Source organism: Daktulosphaira vitifoliae, unplaced genomic scaffold, assembly GCF_025091365.1.
Source record: "Daktulosphaira vitifoliae isolate Bord-2020 unplaced genomic scaffold, ASM2509136v1 Scaffold_3, whole genome shotgun sequence".
Taxonomy (NCBI): Eukaryota; Metazoa; Arthropoda; class Insecta; order Hemiptera; family Phylloxeridae; genus Daktulosphaira; species Daktulosphaira vitifoliae.
The window spans coordinates 22,065,912-22,088,302 of record NW_026099574.1 but is presented as its reverse complement, the minus strand read 5'-3'; the positions used below and the strand labels follow the sequence as shown (position 1 = coordinate 22,088,302).

At 25.6% G+C, this 22,391-nt stretch overlaps 3 protein-coding genes and 1 long non-coding RNA gene across 4 annotated transcripts in view; 3 read left to right on the top strand and 1 right to left on the bottom strand.

The window, feature by feature from the left end:
- Nucleotides 1–7,032: 7,032 nt before the first annotated feature.
- LOC126902410 (uncharacterized) lies at nt 7,033–8,900 on the bottom strand. Its single transcript, XR_007703207.1, has 3 exons — nt 8,487–8,900; nt 8,079–8,256; nt 7,033–7,414 (listed from the first exon to the last, which is right to left on the bottom strand). It is a non-coding gene; the product is annotated as an uncharacterized LOC126902410 (long non-coding RNA).
- Nucleotides 8,901–9,219: 319 nt separating this feature from the next.
- LOC126902409 (26S proteasome regulatory subunit 10B) lies at nt 9,220–12,689 on the top strand. Its single transcript, XM_050679654.1, has 8 exons — nt 9,220–9,453; nt 9,837–9,916; nt 9,988–10,027; nt 10,711–10,946; nt 11,030–11,179; nt 11,266–11,490; nt 12,014–12,176; nt 12,235–12,689. The coding sequence occupies exons 1-8, from the start codon at nt 9,351–9,353 to the stop codon at nt 12,423–12,425; spliced, it is 1,188 nt and encodes a 395-aa protein (XP_050535611.1). The 5' UTR covers nt 9,220–9,350; the 3' UTR covers nt 12,426–12,689.
- Nucleotides 12,690–15,683: 2,994 nt separating this feature from the next.
- LOC126902405 (Golgi pH regulator) lies at nt 15,684–17,495 on the top strand. The gene has a single exon (XM_050679647.1). It carries the CDS (start codon nt 15,684–15,686, stop codon nt 17,049–17,051), a length of 1,368 nt encoding a protein of 455 aa, XP_050535604.1. The 3' UTR covers nt 17,052–17,495.
- Nucleotides 17,496–18,940: 1,445 nt separating this feature from the next.
- The window catches only part of LOC126902406 (dual specificity protein phosphatase 22), a 16,130-nt gene continuing 12,679 nt past the window's right edge, over nt 18,941–22,391 (top strand). The window contains exon 1 of the mRNA XM_050679650.1: nt 18,941–19,055. Coding sequence (XP_050535607.1) covers nt 19,047–19,055 — 9 coding nt within the window. The 5' untranslated portion in view covers nt 18,941–19,046. The remainder of the gene's footprint in view (nt 19,056–22,391) is intronic.

Here is a 22,391-nt window from a genome sequence, read left to right as displayed (position 1 = left end):
TACTTTTTTAAAGTCGAAAAAGTAATTTTTAAATTTGAGTTAGCTTAAATAGCCAATTTTTTAGCTTCGATGCGAATTTTTTATATGAAAATACTAATTTTTAATAATAAGTTTTAATATTAAAACTTAGAAGTGATAGAAAAAGTCTAATTGCAGATTTGAAAACATCGCGAAAAGTTGATTGAGAATGGTATATTTTTGTTTCTGATGGAAGTTCCTTGTAGTCCAGTGTATAAAACTTATAACTTTGTTAACTGTTATAACTTTATCAAAAATGACCAAATCAGTATATTTTTTTTTATTTAGATGCATGTCTTTATCTATCATTTGGTTTTTTTTATAATCTATCCCTTTACCTGTCCACAAGAGGGATTCAAAATAATAACTTTTTTTTTTTAGTTAAAGTAAATCATTAAAATTAATTCAGTTCTGGATATTTCAATTGTAAAATCTTTTTAAATACCAAAAATTACTTAGAAATGATATTACGATTCCTATTTAAGTGTTCTATTACGATAAAAATGCAAAAAAATAATGAGTTTTTCTGATAAATATACTGTAAATAGTAATTATAAAATTTCCTGACTGCATATTAATGTTGCATATTTTTGTTACTGATGAAAATTCCTTGTAGTTCAGTGNTGTTACTGATGAAAGTTCCTTGTAGTTCAGTGCATTTATTTATAGTAACAAACAGTTTTTATTGAAATTTATTGTATCAAGCCCTTTAAATTTTTATACACGTAAAAATAAAGCAAAATACAACTTCTTTATTATTTTTATAATTTCTCCGTTTAAATTACAATATTAAATTATTGAATATCAATTTCATACTAAATTTAATAATTATAATTAGTATTTATTCATATATTATATTTTAAAATCAAAGAACTACTAATTAGGATATAATCAAAGAAATAAGAGTTGATGTTGCTTTTGGAATAATTCACCAATTTCTCTAAAGGAAACACTATCTACAGATTTGCATCGAAGCGTTTCTTATGATAGTGATTTCAATCACTGTCAAATATCATCTATACTTGTCCCATCTATGTCTTGTCTACACTGTGCTACCATTTTTTAGTTCAATAATATAATAAAAAAAGAAATGTTCAAAAAATATTATACTTATAACTTTTTTTATTCAATGAATGTTCTGTTAATACTTGCTAAAGTTTAATAATTTTTAACTAATTTTCTATTCATTATTTGTTATTTATCCTACTGTAGGTATCATTTTATGTAGTCGTATGAACAAGTTTTTATTGACAATTATTAATGTATAACAAGAATAAATATTTATGTTTAACTTATGACCCATTGAAAAAGATAATTATTGCTTCCTATATTATGAAAACTAAATTAAAGATAATTTTGTATTTGAATCAAAATTTCTAAATGATTTTAAAATGCAAACAGTCAATTGGATAAAAAAAGTATTAGAACAATATTGTTTGAAAATTTTTTTCTATCATATAATGAAACTAAAAATAATAATTACCAGTGAATACAAAATTCTATTTTTATTATTTCAGATTACACATTGCAGTAATAAAATTCTCTCTAGAAATATAAATAATCATACTAATATTTATGTAATCATTACATGATATACCATTTTATAGTNCCAAATTTCATAAAATTCGGTTCAGTAGTTTCGGCGTCCATCGCGGACAAAAATCTGACATTAGATTTTATATATATAAGATTGCATATTTATATCGGTTATTTTATGTGTGTGAAGTTAGCAATTTTATATAGCAATTCCAAATCAGATATAAAACTCAAATACACCGCTAGAGGGCACCACTTATTTAAAATATACGTTTTATTATAAAGTAGTTTCGAAAAAATTACGAAGGGTATTCTTTTAAAAATTATATTCCAAAAAAAACTTATAAAAATTATAGTAATTTTTATATGGCATTAGTCAAAAATGGTACTCGAGTTTCCAAATAACCCGTTTCAGAGAAATTGCTGGGCAATATCTGAGGTAATAACCCTACATATACTCAGACTTGCGACAGGTTTTTTGTACTTTTGACAAAGTTCCGAGACGAGTCCAGGCAATAATTATACACCAAATTAAAGCTTATAAAATATCCTATCGAATGACATTAGTCAAAAATGGTAAATCCCTTTCAACCATAATTTATTATATAGAAAGCCTAATTTTAAATTCACAATAAAAAAATCGTTCACGCCAAATATGCAGGTGACGAATAATCCTTATCTTAATCACTTACAGGAGTATTACTTTAACGACAAGTCTCTTCTGAGAAATGTTCTAGATGAATATACACAAGGGAAATGCGATCGATGATTCTAAGGATGTTTCCGGTGGCGTTTCTATTTGCGTAATATTTTGGACAATTCAATTCAAAATATATTGTTTCACAATTAATCAACGTGTGAAATCGATTATAATTAGGGTACTTTTTGTTTTAACAATACAACATATTAATAAATTTAATTTCTTCACATAATTGTTGTATTCGTGTATTTTACAATCGAATGAATGCTTAACTTTTTGTCAATAAAGTTGCTCGTCATATTCCAAAATAATATACTGAAAAATTGAACACCTGCAAGATTTTATCTACGAATTCACTAACGATGTTGTAAATTTAGTTTTATTGAGAACCTTCTCAAAAAATAAAGGATAATTCTAAACCTCGTCATTGTATATCTCCCATATAGAGCTCTGCATGGTCCGAATTTTCAAGGACCGGACCGAACCATACAGAAAAACTAATAAAATGACCTGACTGAACTGTTATATGAAATTTAAATTGGACCAGACCGGATAGAAATTTTAAATGGACCGAACCGAACCGGACTATAAAATAAAAAAAAAATCTAGACCGAACCGAACCATTAAATAAAAAAACTCTGTCCAGATTAAATTAAACCAGATACGACAAAAATGTTGTCATAACACTTTTAAATTTCTTCCATACACTACTTTTCCCATCGTGAGGAAACAAAGTATAATCACCAGAATCACTCAATAATTTTCTTTTAACAGTATTTTTGGAGACGGTAAATGCTGGATTTTTTTCTAAATTTATTGTTGATTTAGTTGTATTCTCTAAGAAGGAATAATAGAATTATTTGAAAAGTCATCATCAATAGAGCTCACCGAAGTTGAGTTCAAGAACTCGCGAATTTGTTGAGAATTATTCATGATTCTAAAAAAAAACAAGACTAAAATGTTTTTTTTTAACTATAATTATTTTTATTTTGTGTGTAATTGAGTTAATGATTTATGATTAATGAATCACTCTGTATAGGCTATAAAGAAAATTCAATAACTCAAAAATACGGGTCTAGGATATTTCGCCGCTGACCGTTTCGCCGCCGACCCATTTCGCCGCTGACCGTTTCGCCGCCGGACATTTCGCCGCCGGACATTTCGCCGCGGACGTTTCGCCGCCGGACACTTCGCCGCCAGACTCTTGATATATAAATTTATTAATAACGCCTTTTCGAAAAATTAAAATTATTTTAGCCTAATCCTTCATTGCACAAGTCCTTAAAATCCAGTATAATGATAAAAAAATTAATTATTTATATAATGTCACAAATTATTTAAATTTAATTTGTACTTAATTTAATTATTATAATTAAATGTTATCATAATTATAATATTCATTGTTATTCTTTCATTTTAACAATTAATACTATTGAAATAACTATATTTCAAGCATACTAATGCTCTTATTTATATGTATAGATAATAACAATGTGGCAGTGTTAGGAAAGTTCCTTTTTAAATGGAACTCGTTCCGTTCCCCGTTCATTTTCTAAAATATGAACTCGTTCCAGATCCTAGTTCTTTATATTAAGAAGGAACTTGTTCCAGATCCAGTTCCTCCAAAATAAGAACTCGTTCCACTCTTCGTTCCTTTTATGTAACCAAGTTATTTAAAAAATTGTTTTTATTTTTATTATGAATTTTTAGATTATATGGCATATTTAAATCAAAAGGCATAAATAAATATGTTTAATAATGTTTTATAACTAGTAACTACACAAAAACAATTACATCATTCTGTAATAAAAATGTATAACTGTACTACTGATCTTTTAAATCAGAATATAAATAACTACTATAATAATTAAAATGCTACACATTACAGATGTAGTTTTAAATATTATAACATTGTAATAATGCATATTTCTTATTATTAGACTTATAGCTGTCAACTGTAAAAAATTTGTACAGTTAACAACTATTTACACTATTTACAACTACTTATTTACAGTTTTACTATTTAATAGTATTATATTAAAAGTATTTTTAGTATTTAACACACACAATATTAATTACAAATTTGAGAATTATTAGTCCTATTAAAACAAAACAAAATTTTCATTTTATATACCAAATTTGTTTTATTTTAATAGAACTAATTTTTCAAAAAGTGAATCACTCAATTTATGGCGTTTTTGTGTCATCACATTGAAACCTGTCGAAAACAGTCGCTCAACAGGAGCACTAGATGGAAGGGGTGTGTTAAATTCTAAAAATACTTTTAATATTGCAGGGTACAATAGTAACACAGTCAAGTCTTTCGACTGGCATTTTAAGAATAATTCTAACTCTTCAATACGAGAACTTGAAGTTGTATTTTTCTCTACTGGTAAACATATATTAAATATTTACTGTATACCTACATGTGATAATAACTCTATTTATAGTCAATTGATTCATTTAAACANACATGTGATAATAACTCTATTTATAGTCAATTGATTCATTTAAACATCCTACGATCTCGGTTGGGTATATAGGGGACTTCCATTGTCAAAAGTCAACTAAAAATACCTTAATATTTTAATGTCTAGATACGAAGAAAACTACACTTAAACATGTTTATAAAAATTTTTAGGAACTGTAATTTCCATTCACGTTCCTTAAAAAATGGAATTTGTTCATTTTCCTCGTTCCTTTATTTTAAAAGGAAGCAGTTCCTAGCATCGTTACTTCAAAAAGAACTCGTTCCAGGAATCCGTTCCTTTTGGAACTAGTTCCTTCTCAACACTGCAATGTGGTATAATTATTAATTATTAATGTATATACTTGGCGTCATATCATAAATTAGCATACCCAGTTTTTGCAAATTTTGTATATTTTTAATGAACAAAGTATAAAATACTCAAAAATTCTGTATCCTCTTGGATAGCTATTTAATCATTTTAGAAATTAAATAATTAAAACAACTTGAGTCAATGTTATAAATTGTTATTTAAAAAAAAATTGTCACTTTTAAAATAAACTATTCAAGCAATTTAAATGGTACATATGAGTATCGAATCGTATGGATGCGAATAACAAGATACTTTATTATTTTGTATTATTATTTATTGTGTATATGATATTTTGTTTAACAATAAATCAAAGTTTTAGAATGGTTAATTAGGGTAATTTTTGTTTTAAGAATACAACATATTAATTACTTTAATTTATTCTTATAATAGTTGTAATCGTATATTTTAAAATGAACTCTATTAGACTACCCAGTAGTATTTTGAATATTTTAAATATAAAATAATACTATATTTCAAGATAGAAGTGTGATATCCGTAAATTAATTTATTAAGTACAAATTATTTTAATATCGATAAAAAGTTGAGTTGACGAGTGAATGAATTATACTATTTCTAAACATACAGTAAATTAATAAAAAAGGAGTGTACCCATTAACCGTGTAAACTGGATTGGACCAGTAGCAACTGACTAGTGGTACTCAGGCAAGTTACCACAAAATTTGGATAGCTTATTACTCGGTGGCTATTGGTCGTAGAGTCACCGAGTTTGCGGTGGCAATTTTAGTTTTAAGTCCCTTAAGTAGTACGCTATCACTAGAAGAGTGCAAAATTTCTTCCCAGGGTTCGTTTTTGAATCCTTCCGAAACTAAGTACACCTCAGAAATACTACAGGAAACGGATCCCACGACCTACCTAACATATTATCTTTTTTCATTATTTCAACCTTATTTAAAAATAAACACATTTCACTTGAAACATCAATAACATATTTATATTGAATATTGATAATATTATTATAATATATATACACACAAGTAATTATTTTTTTTAAATGTTCAAAGCCATATTTATTATGTTTTATTTATTTGATTATTGTAATAATAAAAAACAATAAAAAAATATATAACTTTAGTAATATGATCAAGTAGTGATAGAAGTTTCAAGCTTATTTAAAGCAATACATTTTATTTAAATTAAAAAATTATAGTATACATTGTTACTCAAATACTCATTATTTAAATGATTTTTATTAAAAAACTTGTCTATGATAATACATAAATAATATTATCTATGCATTGTATATTATATCATAATATATTGTTGCTTGGTGTGTAATTTCACATATGATTTTGAATACTCAGTTTATAGCATCATATTGTGTAGAAATATATATTTTTCTCCATTCTTAGTAGATGTTAAGTGGATACCTTACACTAAATATTCTACACCTTATCAAAACAACATCAAGAAATTTTTTATTTGTAATTGGTATTTTTAATAATAAAAATTGATCACTTATGGCAAATATCTTTTAAAATTAAAACTATATTAAAAATATTTAACTCCAAAAGCCACAAAAAAATTATTAAAAAATTGCGAATATGTATTCGGAAAATGTTACCATTATCAACACTTAACAAGTACTTATTTTGTTTAATTCTGAATGGTGTCAAAGCCAAAATTATCACATATCTATAAACTAAATTTTACATAGAAATACTAATATAGAAACATCCATTTAGTTAAAATAGAAAAGGAAACTTTATTAGATAATAATAATAGGTTGGATTGGGGTAGTAAAGATATTTTAAAATATACAGATTATTACATAACATAATAGAATCATTTACTTTGTTAAAATTGTAAGTACAAAATACATTCACAAATTAATTACAATAAAATTAAGTTAATATCATACTGTATATTATTAATAAACAATAAGATATACATTTTTAAATATACAACTATATAACAGTTATAAAATATATTTAAGAGTCTCGTAGATTTTACCAGTACCCTAAACCCTTTTAATAGTTGGAGTTAAGTCAGGTAAATTATTTTAAATTCTGAATCATTTAAATGTTGAAAATGAATATTTATATAAATAATTTCAATACAACATATAAATGTGACACAAGTTTAAATTCATATAAACTAAAATACTTAATGAATTAGGAACTTAAAGGTGTGCATCTATTCATATATTTATAATAATAACCTACTGAAACATTTATAACAAAAGATGAAACACATTCAACTAGCGATGATTTTCCAGACTTTTTGTTTGTTTTCATTTGAGATTTAGTTAGTACTAGATATGGAATCAATAGAAGTTTCAATGCGTAGCTTGTTCTAGTATCTAAATAAAAATTAATTTAAATATGATTTGTATCAAAAATTAAAATAGTAATAACAACTAAAATATACAACTAATAATTTAAAATAGATTTTGGAGATTCATACATTTAAATTTTACATGTTAAAATAGATGAACTACAGTGACTCACTTATCATGCACTACTTAATTAAACAAAAAATAAAAATATTAATTTCTTTTAGTTCAAAATCTAAAAGTTATTATTAATCATTAAACAAAGTAATTTTCTTAATTAAATTATACCCTGTAAAATAACATATATTATGAATTAACTTTTGTAAGGAAATATACTAATGAACATATAGATTAAACAAAATATAAATGAAAACACAATTGAAATTAATGGATTAATACTTAGCAGAGCTGTGAACTATATTTATCACTTATATATAAGTATNTTAATGGATTAATACTTAGCAGAGCTGTGAACTATATTTATCACTTATATATGAGTATTTCCAATACACAAAGTCTGAGGATTATTTATAATAAGTTAATAAAATGGCATAACATTTTCTTTATAAAGACTAATTTAATCCCAGGACTTATAATTATGTCTCTGGTTAAATTACAATATTATCTTTTAAAATAAAGGTGCATAAAATTCACAGGATAGATGATTAATAATTATACAATAATAACTTACATTCAGTTGTATAGTATCAAGTTGTTTTAATAAGTCATTAGCATAATTATCTTTCACTAAATTTCTATGTAAGCTCAATAAGTTATTTGAAAACAAAATCCACTTTTTAATAAAGTTTAGCCAATTATGTTAATAGTTTTTTGTTTCTGGATATTTCATAAAAAAATCTTCAAAAAACCTAAAACAAAAATTTAAATAATAAGTAGTCACAACACATTGCTTTTTTTTATAGTTTTAACCAGTATCATATTTGAAAATAAAAAGTAAAAAAAGTTGTTGATGATTTGATAGAAATATTACCTAAATTTTAATTTAAATATTAAAACATGCATTGATTACTATATTATATAAAAAATACACATAGATAATAATATTAATTACTAATATTTATCATTTTTTTTTTCTTACCAGATTATATCCTTTAGGACTACATAAAATAGGCCATGATTTAAAATTTTTAGACAAATGACGACCAGTAATGCTATTTTAAACCTCGAATTTCAGCCATTCTTATTTCCAGTGTTATATGTAGTGTTATTACCGCAGATATTGCCCAGCAATTTCTCTTAAACGGGTTACTTGGAAACTCGAGTACCATTTTTGACTAATGCCATTCGATAGGATATTTTATAAGCTTTAATTTGGTGTATAATTATTGCCTGGACTCGTCTCGGAACTTTGTCAAAAGTACAAAAAACCTGTCGCAAGTCTGAGAATATGTAGGGTTATTACCTCAGATATTGCCCAGCAATTTCTCTGAAACGGGTTACTTGGAAACTCGAGTACCATTTTTGACTAATGCCATATAAAAATTACTATAATTTTTATAAGTTTTTTTTGGAATATAATTTTTAAAAGAATACCCTTCGTATTTTTTTCGAAACTACTTTATAATAAAACGTATATTTTAAATAAGTGGTGCCCTCTAGCGGTGTATTTGAGTTTTATATCTGATTTGGAATTGCTATATAGGAATTGCTAACTTCATAGTCGTGTTATTTTTATAATCTATGCCCATGATAAGTCATCAAAGCATTGAAAAATGTACTTTCTCCCAGAAATATATCAATATCAAAGAGTTTATAAAAAAAATTAATATCTCTTAACCATGAAACTAGCATCGTATATGCTTGTCATTGTGATAAGGGGAGATGAACAATACATAAAATTTTCGAATTCAATTTGTGGCTTCTGTTACACTTATTTATTTCATTTTTAGTAAATTCTGTTATTCCAGTTGTTATATTTTTTAGTTTAAAAATTTCAATCACTATGTCAAGTAATGCTCCTGTAGATCCTGTAAGAGAAAAAATTCTCCAAGAAAATCGAAAGAAGCTTATTGAACACAAAGAAATTGCTAGTAAATTAAAAGGAAGTATGTTTATACAGTTTAAATCAATTTTTTATTCAGACATTAAAATAGTTTTAAAATATAATTAAACACAGGACAAATTTTATTTAATTATATGTTTTATTTATTCTTTTATTGCATATAACTTGTAATAAAAATGAATGATCAACTTATGATTAATACTATTAAAAATAAAATTAATTAAAATAAAAAAATGCTTAACTTTATAATGCACAACAATATTCTGAGAACACTATGTAATTATATAAAATATATATTTAACTAATTCTTGTTTTGATAATTTTTATGGCTTTTAAAATTATGTTTTTCATATTTTTTGTTAAAAAAAATTTTTTTGGTTACATTTATTTACATCATTGTTAATTCTTTTAATTTATAATTCTTAGTGCGAGAACAAGCTAAAGAGCTTACTAAGCAATATGACAAATCTGAAAATGATTTAAAAGCTTTACAAAGTGTTGGCCAAGTAATTTCTTAAATATTAAAAGATAAAAACTTGTATATGTATATATATTTTATGAATATTGTTTGTTATAGATTGTAGGTGAAGTACTGAAGCAGTTAACTGAAGATAAATGTATGTATATGATTTTTCTATAAATTTTTACTAATTATATTAATAAGTTTTTACTATAAAAATGTTATGAATTTTTCTTGTAAATCTATGATTATAAATGTTGATATTTGATTCTTTGTTAGTTGTGCAACTACATTAAATAAGTACATAATATATTCATTCCATACATTTCAAGTAATTTGTGAACTTTGTATGTTCAGATTAACTTTGAAATATTTACGATTCTCTCCAATATGAGTGTACAAAGAGAACCGGTCTAACTGATAATTCCTACAACTTTTGATACAATTAACACAGCCTAAGAAAAGAATGCATAAATTATAAAAAAAATTACAACAACGTTAATTGTATCAAAAGTTGGAGAGTTAGATCCCATGTATATTTATGATCTCTTCGGAGGTCATATATATTAAAAAAAGTTTTATTAATATGTATTAATACATTTATTTTATTTTATCTTTAACTGAACTAAAGATCTTTTTTAAGGTTTTTTTATTTAAATCAATTTATTTATTTTCCTTAAATTTTATTAATATTCATGTTTTATTCCATATGATATTTCAAGTGGTAAAAGCATTTGACTAACTCTTTTTTAATAAACTGTGGACTTATATATATATAATTTTTTTATTTGTATCTTTTGTCTATAAAAACAGCTTAAAAAGTAATTAGATATTATTTAGTTATTGTAAAAGCAACAAATGGTCCACGTTATGTAGTTGGATGTCGCAGACAGTTAGATAAAGCAAAACTTAAAGCAGGAACTCGAGTTGCATTGGATATGACTACATTGACAGTTATGCGATATTTACCTCGTGAAGTGGATCCTCTAGTTTATAAAATGTCTCATGAAGATCCTGGCGACGTTACATACTCGGCCATAGGGGGTTTATCGGAACAAATCCGTGAGCTCAGAGAAGTATGAAATTAATTTATTTAATTAAAATATTATGTTATGTATTATCATTAAATTTTTTATAAAAAAAATACTAAATTTTCAAGGTTATTGAACTACCATTATTAAATCCTGAACTATTTCAACGTGTTGGTATCACTCCACCTAAAGGTTGTTTACTCTATGGTCCTCCAGGAACAGGAAAAACATTATTAGCCAGAGCTGTTGCTAGCCAGTTAGATGCTAATTTTTTGAAAGTAATAATAAAAAACTTTTTTCTTTTTTGAAAGGTGTTGTGCCATGAAGTGTCAATATAAATTATGGCATTATTTTTTTAAATTAGGTAGTATCAAGTGCTATTGTAGATAAATATATTGGTGAAAGTGCTAGGCTCATACGTGAAATGTTCAATTATGCTAGAGATCATCAACCTTGTATTATTTTCATGGATGAAATTGATGCTATTGGTGGTCGTCGATTTTCTGAAGGTACTTCAGCAGATCGAGAAATTCAAAGAACACTAATGGAACTTTTAAATCAAATGGATGGTTTTGACTCTTTAGGACAAGTATGTTAAATGAAAATGTAATAGGTACAACTATTTGTCTATTAAATTTTACAACTTTAACCTTAATTAAGGTTTATTCAGGTCATAATAATATTGAATCATTTTTGATTTCATGGTTATAATTTATATTTATATTGTTGACAAATATCTTAATAATTGTGTTTTAAAATAATTTATTATATTTCTGATTCTATGTTTTGGTACTAATTTAAATATTGCTAACATTTATTTAATAAAATTTAGATTCTATGTTAGAAGACTTGTGAGAGGGTACAATTGTATTAAATAAAATACATCATTCATTCNAAATATTGCTAACATTTATTTAATAAAATTTAGATTCTATGTTAGAAGACTTGTGAGAGGGTACAATTGTATTAAATAAAATAAATAAATAAAATTTTTGAAACTGATAATTTTTATAAAATGAATAAGTTAAATGATTAATTGTTTGATTGTATCAATAATATTACTATACATTTTGATCATTAAGATAATAACACTTATTTAATTATTTTTATAGGTTAAAATGATAATGGCAACTAATCGACCAGACACTTTAGATCCAGCATTATTAAGACCTGGACGTTTAGATCGCAAAATAGAAATTCCTCTACCAAATGAACAAGCTCGGCTAGATATTTTGAAAATTCATGCAGCTCCAATTACAAAACAAGGCGATATTGGTTTGCTGTTAATTATTAAAATAATGTGTACTGTGTTATTAAATTATTTTTATTTCAGATTATGAAGCTATTGTAAAATTATCAGATAACTTTAATGGTGCTGATTTGCGTAATGTTTGTACAGAAGCAGGACTCTTTGCTATAAGAGCAGAAAAAGATTACGTAACTCATGAAGATTTTATGAAAGCTGTTCGTAAGGTATCTGATAACAAAAATTTAGAATCAAAACTTGATTACAAGCCTATATAATTAAAACATATTTGATGTAAATTATGTTGATAACAAGTTTGTATTTAATAATAATATTATTTTCAAAAGTTAATGAGATAAAATATGTTAATAATACAATTTTTAACTTAAATCTACACATTTTTTGCTGTTGTTTAGTTCATTATCAGAAATCATAATTATAAAAAGAATTCTTTGAAAATGAAATATAAAAAAACTATGAAATTATGTATATCATTTATAATTATATTATTTAATAAATTTATTATTTGAAAATGTCATTAATTCAATTAACTAGATACTTTAATTAAATTGATCATATTGAAACCATTAATTCGAAACACTGACTTCTGTGTTCATTTAAATTAAATCACACCTAACAAACCGTCACTTTCAAGTCCAACATTCTTCTTCTACAACTAGTATTACAAAAATTAATGTTGGTGTTCCCCAAGAAGGAATTTTATCTCCCTTACTTTTTAATATTTACAGTTTTGATCAGTGCATTCTTCAACAAACTTCAAATATTCTGATAACAAAGCCTTTATGTCCATTAGCGAAGACCCATTAACTTTATTCTTTAACTTGCAATTACATGTTAACCTCATGTCTGAATGGTATGGAAAATAGAGAGTTAAAATTCACACATCAGATACGGTCAGGTACTTATGAATCATTTTAATAAGTGACTAACATGGAGTCATCATATTCACAATACATAAATAACCCTTAATAAACAAATACTCATTCTAATTCTGTTTTTAAATTAAAAATATTTTTACCAGTCTAAATACTAAACTTTTATTTTGGAAAACACTACTCAAACCTATTTGGACTTACAGACTGCAAAAATTCAAACTGAAATAGAATACAAAATATAACACTTTGACAAATCTCCAATGCCCAACATATGTCTCTAACTTAACCCTTCAAAATGATTTTGCTATTAAAACTATTAAGGAAGACACACACACTTATTATTAACGTTTCTCTAAATGTCTTCAAAATCATCCTAATCCCTTAATAAAGGATCTGTACATCTCCACACTCCCAGGAAATTCTCGCCGTAGCCTAAACAGGAAGTAGTGTCATGATTTGTTGAAAACTCGTTAGTTGTATTAATTTAAAAATAAAAACAAATAAATAAGTAACATCTAAATGACAAGTATTGCTGATGTGAGATTCTTATCCAGTTTACATGTCATATATTTACCCTTATCTTATAAGCTAATTGTATAAATTGTTTATTTCAAATAAAAAAAAAATCCAAACAATAACATGTAAGTATCTTTAGAAATAGTTTCTTAATTCAATTGAATTGCAAAAAAAAATACAATTTTTGATATTACATTAGCAATCTTGAACATAGACAAGTATACTAAGTAACTACAAGTTGATCTTGAACATCAACCAATTATTTCAATACCTATGTTTATATCTGATTAATTCTAAGATTAATGTTCTCTTCACATATGTACTTAAAAATAAAAAAATTTTGAAATGTTTGATAAAATTTAGATTTGTCCTGGAAAAAAGTATTTACTAAAAAATTGAATGTATATTTATTATTATTTTAATTAATTGTATTAATTATACAATAATCATTTTTTTTAAGTACATTTTATAAGTATGATGTAGAAATTGAAGGCTCATATTTTAATAAACTCCATTTGTTAAATAAATAAATATGGTTTATATTTAATAAGAGTTCCTAAAAAGATCATATAGAAAACATATTAAAATAGATAAATTAATTTTGTCATGGTAAAAATAAAAAAGTTTAATAATATTGTTGTTATCACACATGTGTCTTATCAATGGTGGTGTGAAACTATTTTCTAATAATATTGACCATTATAGTTTTTATCCGGTTGCGTTTATCATATTTTTCAATGGTTTTTACAAGTTACATATTTAATAAAATAATATTGTGTTATATTTACACTTCATAACTAATGTAATTTTTAAGAGTTTTTTTTAAAATAGTTGCATATTAAGTAAATTTTATTTTATTATACTATTTATACAAATATCTTAAAGTTAATTAAAAATTTAGTGAGTTAATTTTATTATAATAAATTATTGTTTTTCAAAATATTTTTTTTGTTATTTTAACTGGTTTTTATACCTGTGCTTATAGTTTTCAAATATTTAGTCTTTTTAGTTTATTTTTTAAATAAAATTATATATTTTATTTTTGGTTAAATTATAATGATTTTATAATATCTGTAATATTTGAATGGTTATAAAGTATTTTTTGGAGTAATCAAACCATAAAATCTACTTATAAATTAAAATAAATTTGTTTCAAATGCACTAAATTTTACTACAATATAACTTATATAAGCCAGAACTCAAGGGAAGTAATTTTTAAAAACTGTTTAAAGGTTTTTGAATTACTACATTTTCTGTTATCTAAGTTTCAAGGAAAAAAAATTAATTAAATAGTTTTAAGAATTTATTATAATTATTTTTCATTGACAGAATTAACCATAGATAAGTAACCAATTAATCCCATTATACAGTTTAATTTTAATGAAGTGATAATAAATATATAATAAAAGCAATACATTTAAATTGTCATAATTCATCTAGATAAATAGCTAATAACTTATAATAATCAATAAATAACATCTTAAAGTTTTAGTTTTTCATTAGAGTAATTGGTATTTTTCAAGGAATCAGAATTGATTTCACTTTATTGAAATTTTGACCTATCAAAATTCTACTGTATAGTAATTTTAACAATTTTATTGTGTGCTAGGTTTGGGAAATTTATAATAGTTTCGAAATTATTCACTATGATATTTTCTATAAGCATATCTTAGCTAATATTTAGGATAGAACATTAAAACTATACAGTAATAAAATGTAATTTTATTTTGTACTAGAGTAATACACATCCTTTCTAATTTTAGTATAATTTATATGTTATGAATTTTGAATAATTATACTACATTTGAAAACTTAATATTTATTTGTATATTCCAATGTCAAATTGTACTTATTTAACATAAGTAAACAACATAAATAAAATGTTTTAACAAAAAAATTATCAAATATCTTATTTAAAATCTTATAAGCCTCTTTAAACACTCATTCAAATTATTTTAGATTTAGATTTCTTGCGACAAAATAGATATATTGTTAATTTTAGTATATTGTATACATGTATTTTATTGATTACAGGATTGTTAGAATTGCTTGCTGGTTTCATCTGGATGATAATTTAAAATCTGATGTTCAAAAATTAATGTTACGCTAAATCAAAATTGAATAATGGAATATAGTTCTCAATTAATGTTTGATGTTATAGTAATTTTACTCTCCCAAACTATATTTTTCATGTGTGGGTGGGTATATTTTGTTAAACAATTGTTTAAGAATTATGAAGTACATCATAAAACAATCCAACTTATATTTTCTATTACATTTTGTCTATCATGTACAATGTTTGAATTGATTATATTTGAAATTATTGATGTTTTAGTTCCTACTTCACGTTACATTTTTTGGAATCTAATTCTTTATAAGATGTTATTTATGGTTGTTGTTCTTATACCATATTACTTATGTTACTTTACTTTGAGTAATATGTATCCATTTTTTCAAAGGAAGGTTGGAATTGTAGCATTTATAATTTGGGTTCTATACTTAATTTTGTTTTGGAAAATTGGAGATCCTTTTCCAATGTTACCCCAAGAAAAAGAGGGTCATTTATTTATTGAAAACTGTATTAGTAGAATTGGCGTTATTGGAGTTACAGTTATGGCACTATTGTCTGGTTTTGGTGCAGTTAACTATCCATATACATCAATGGCTTATTTTATAAAAGCTGTAACAGAAAATGATGTGATGAATTTAGAAAAACAGTCGTTACAAACAATGGATGTTATTGTAGCGAAGAAAAAAAAAATTTTACTTGCTGAAACTAATGCTGGAATTAGTACTTCATTTGGTTTTATGGACATTTTTAAAAGAGCCAAATCAAACATATCCAGTGATCTTAAAGCTCTTAAAAGTGATGTAAAAGCATTAGAAGAACTTAGTAGACATTTATTTTTAGATATTCATGATTTACATAATACTTTAGAACGCAGTGCCTGGGCTAAAACTTGGAAAGGGAAATATTTTAATTTTCTAGGTTATTTCTTTTCAATATATTGTGTATGGAAAATAATTATATCAACACTAAATATTATGTTACAAAGAGTTGGGAAAAAAGACCCAGTTACAAGAGGAATGGAAATTTTGATAGAATGGGTTGGTATTGATATGGATGTGTCATTTTGGTCACAATATATTTCATTTTTACTTGTCGGCTGTATTGCATTCACATCAATTAGAGGTTTATTACTAACATTAACTAAATTTTTTTATGCACTTTCAAGCAGTAAATCGTCAAATATTATAGTACTAATTTTTGCTCAATTAATGGGTATGTATTTTGTTTCTTCTGTGTTATTAATGCGTATGAATATGCCTGCTGAGTATAGAGCAATTATAACTGAAGTACTTGGAGATTTACAATTTAGTTTTTACCATAGATGGTTTGATGTTATATTTTTAGTAAGTGCTGTATCATCGATAATGTTTCTTACATTTGCTCACAAACAAAGTAAAGTAGATCCCTCACACATTCTATAACTAAAATGTTTGTAAATAAAAATATGTGATTGTAATTTAAAATATTATGCATAAATAATTGTTTTACTATACATTTATTGGAAAAATGTCTTGGTTGTAAAATATACGATTATAAATCACATTAGTAATGTTCTTTTATCATTATTGAGTTGAAAGATAGTGATGTATTGGATATAATGATTTCCTAATTGATAGTTCATGTTTATTTTACTCAAGTTTATAAAAAAATAGTATTTTTTCATACTGCTTAACGGAGCCATTACAATTATAGAAATAATTTACATTTTTTAATATGTATGGTGGTTATTACTAGTGTAAAACTAAATTTTGATAAATCCGTTTCATCCAGATTCCAATCTGAGTACAATCTGGATCATAATTATTAACTTACATTTTAATTATTGTATCTTTTATAATTTTAATAATAAAAACAAATTAAGAAATTTTTGTGAATTATGATTAATTATGCAAACTGAATTTCACGATCAAGTCAAACTTAATGGAATATCTGAATCTATTACTGAGCACTAGTAGCATAATTTTAACTAGAAACGTATCCCTCTTCTGCTAACTATTAAAGCGGCCTAGTACAGGTTGAAAATAGTTAAAATTATGAATTTTTATACGTTGTAATCGCCATATTTACCCTTATCCTTAAAGGCATATATAGCTGTCCTTAATAGTTAATCCCTAATCATAATTAAATGATTAGGTGCTATTGCTATTATTCGTGTAACTTTCACCAAATTATACAAGATGACTTTTTTAATGCTAGCCACTCGATTTCTCTTAAAATAATAATTTGTTTCTGTATTTTGTTAGTTTCATTTGTATGTTCATTTATTTAATACAACATGATCTAATTAAGAAAATAACTGATTGATAACAACTTTTAAACCAATGATTCGGTAGATATTCATAATTTTGCATCTAAGCAGGAAAATGAGAGCGGGCGAGAAATAACCAATGATAAAAATAGCAATATTCTTGCTTCACTTCCAGTCTATATTAAAAATGCAATAAACTTCAAAAGTATTATAAAGATTAGTTTATACTAAGTTGTGAATCGACCAGTCATTTTCTTAATTAAATCATCTATTGTTTTGTAAGCTAGTTAAATATGTATATTACCATTTAAAAAATTAAGTTGACTCCCATTTAAGATATAACAGATGGATCTAAAAATTAATTTAAAACAGATAAATAGAGATACATGTGTAATTTGTAAAATCCAAAAAAGAATTTTCCAAATAACTTTTTATTTTTAACATAAATCGAGTGGCTAGCGGTTAAAGAATCACTCTGTATACATGAGTATATAATTTGTATTTTGGTGATTGGGTTTAAGTCTTGCTCAGGACTTAATATTAACCAGAATACTAAATGACATTTTTTTGCGTGAAGTGCAAGGTTCCTATGTTAAGGGGATTAACTTTCCTTAACGACGGTGCTATTAATTTATGGTAAAAATGATGAATAGGTGACATATAATAAAATTTTTGGGAGATCTAAACTAATATTTCTATTTAAATTTTAATTATTTTATGAGAGATGCAACAAAATTAAAGGGAGCTAAGCCCCTCTACATACCTTAGCTTGCGCTTGTGATAATTAATAATGAGTTAAGTTTATATTAGCATTTTATAAAATTACCCTATACAACATAAATACTTATACTTTAAGTATTTAAACCTTTTTTAGTTGTTATTATAAGTATAAATTTATCTAGCATGCGAAATAACAATTTAAAAATTGTTCAATATACAATACATATAAATATATATATTTCGTGTTTCATGTTAGAATATTAGTGTGTAGTAGTATCGTGTCATATATTTAGTATACATTCATAAAAAAACAACTGTACCTGCCATAAAAAGTATTGAACTCAAAACAGATTTACAAAAACATGGAATATGCTCAAACGTTTGTTTAATTCAGCCGTTTCTATATTTAATTTCCAAAAAACTTCTTTACACTTAATTTATTAAAACAATGAATATGGTAAGTAAAGTTATTTATAATTATTATAATACTTAATAAATAATGACTTCATGATTATGATATATCTTTCCCATTCGGAAACTTTAGTAAACTATTTGAAGTTATTAGTTTTTTTAAATGAGGCTTAAGATATTACATTTGAAATAATAAAATGTTCAACATAATGTTTACATTAAGTGTGTATTTAGATTTTTTTTTATGTGGGGGTTTATTTTTTTATTATTTTGTAATAAGTATTATTTTTGACAACCTTATAGTTTTTTATTAAAGAAGTAGGTCATTGCAGGAAAGAAAATATTGTCGCTCTAGTTCCTCTATAAATACGCTCATGATTTATGTGTGTTATTAATGGCATATTTAAGATTTATTTTCCTGAAAAATATAAGTTAGATGTCATGAAAATTTATGAAAGCATAATATAATTGTAATAAATATTTTATTTTACTTTATTTGCTCATAACTTCCTAATTTAAAATATGATAAGCATAAAGTTATTAACGCCTAGAATAAAGTCCTAATCAACTTACCGAAACAGACTATAACTAGTGGTGGTCTTATGATAACGCCATGGTTGGGGATAAAATTTATTGTATAGCTATACAATAAAAATCATTGTGGAGTCTCAATCCCAGAGCTTTTTTATTTGTATTACTATATCAAAATGTTATAGTTTATTTAATATGCGTAATTGGCTTTCTTTTTTTTATGCCTACTTCAAATATTTAATTTATTTTATTAAGGCAACCTTTTAAGCTGTACAGGTTTTCCCAAAAGACTATATAGTCACTATAAGGAATTTCTACTAGATATTTTGTTGTAATATGACATTGCCGTATTACATAGTATCTCGTTCTTTTAGTCTCGATACGAAGCCAAAAACCAGGTAATAATTTTTCTATGTGTTATTTTGCGTCTATTACCACTCATTTTCAGCTTTCACTGGACCGATTTTGATGAACAACACGTCAAAAGATTACAAATTATCTCTAGCCGTAGACATTATCCTCAAAATTTTTTTAAAATTTCTCTCATTCCTCGTAAATAGTGAAAATCTCCCCCACAATTACGAATTTAAAATCGGTAAATTTTCACATTTTTTAAATCTTTTTTTCTAAAATTTGCCATAACATTTTAAAAAATTAACAATTTAATATAATTCTTGTTTATATTGAATCTTTAGATATTTTTCTTTTATTTGATATAAATTTATTGAAAATCTGACCCTTTATATTTTTTTCTTTTAAGTCGTAAAAATTAATTTTAACATTTGATTAAACTTAAATTGCCAATTTTATCAAAAAACAAATGTGGCGAACGTTTACCGATTTAGTAAAAATCATTGCCTGTGACAACAATTTTTTTGCAATTTTTCCTTAATTCTATTTGAGTTAATATAAATTTATTAAAAATTATTTATATTTGAATTAAAAATAGGAGTTAATTTTTCTTTTGAATAATCCACCAATTTCTTAAAATTAAATATTATCTACAAATTTACATGGAAGCGTTTCTTATGATAGTGATTTTAATCACTGTCAGATATCATCTATACTAGTCCTAACTATGCCACATTCATACTGTCCCGTGACTCCACTGTCTTCTTCATCTTCTTCCTCGCCTTAATCCAAACTACTGGGGTTAAGGCCACCCTTATCCTAAACTTCAACTTGACATGGTCTCCCACATCATCTACGCTCACTATAGAAAATAAGTGAGGGCTTAAAGCAGAACCCTGATGAACTCCTACTCTTACCTGAAAACCTCCTGTTACTCCTCCCACACTTTTTACCCTAGTACAAGTGCTATAATAAATATTCTCTATTATATTAATGTACCTTTTCGGACTCCTTTTCTCATTAATGTCCACATTAGAACCTCTCTCGGTACCCTATCATACGTTTTCTCCAAATCTATAAATACCATACAAAGCTTTTTCTTTTGTTTCCTAAACTTTTCTATTAGTTACCTCATACAAAATAATGGCTCCATTGTTGACTTACCAGGCATAAATCCAAACTGTTTTTTAGATACCGATGTCTCATTTCTTATTCTCTTATCTATTACCTTTTCCCAAATGTTCATACTATGGCTCATAAGCTTTATGTCTCTATAATTTCCACACTCCTGTATGTCACCTTTACCTTTAAATATCGGCACCGCAATATTATTCCTCTATTCATTTGGAATTTTCCCCTCTAATAAGACTTTATTTAAAAGTTCCTTTAACACCACCTAATATTTTCCATACTTCTACTGGCACTTCATCTGGTCCTACTGCTTTATTCTTTTTCGTTGATGCCACACTTTCCCATACCTCTTTCTCACTAATTAAATCTACCAGTTCCTCATTCTACGAGATATCCTCTAATGTCTCTTTTGGGTACTCCTCATTCAGTAATTTTTCAAAATACTCTTTCCATCTTTTTTTCACGTCATCATCACTCAAGAGTACCTTATCATCAACACTTTTTATATACCTTATATAATGATAATCTTAAGTCCATTTCTCTTTTACTTTTGCAAGTCTATTGATTTCTTTCTCGCCTACCTTTGTTCCTAGTCTATCGTACCTCTTAAACTTCGCCTTACTTACTGCACACTTGGCTTCTCTGCAGAAGCGTTTATACTCCATCCAATCTTCTCTCCTTTTGCTTTTCTGCCATACTTTGAATTGCTTTTTCTTACTTTCTATGATTTTTTGAACGTCTCCATCCCACCACCGGGTTTCCTTGTTTCCTGGCATTCTACTCTTACTCTTACCAACAATCTCCTTTGCAATATTCTTAACAGAACTAGCAAATCTATTCCACGCCTCATTTATATCTCCTTCGACATTCCACACTGTTCTCTCTTTTATCATCTTGACAAACTCTTTTTCATTTTCCCCTTTCAATTTCCACCAATGGATTTTCGATTTTTCTCCCGTGTTCTTTCTGTTTTTGTATATTCTTTTCCCGGTACACCAAAAATCCATTACCATCAGTCTATGCTGTGTAGTTACACTCTCGTCTGGTATAACTTTACAATACTTTACTCCCATTATGCTGTCTCTCTTCCCGCGACCTCACTGTGCTACCATTTTAGCTTCGATGCGAAGCTGAGAANCAAAATTAACAATTTTAGCTTCGATGCGAAGCTGAGAAGGTATTAATTTTACTATGATGTGTTTTTTTTTTTATTTTTTAAAATTTGATATGCTGTATATTGTTACATTACTGTGTATTTTATAACATTAATTATTCCTCTTCTATATTGTTTTAGTATAAATTTTAGCTTCGATGCGAAGCTGAGAAGGTATTGGTTTTACTAAGATGTGTTTTTTTTTTTTTTTTTTTT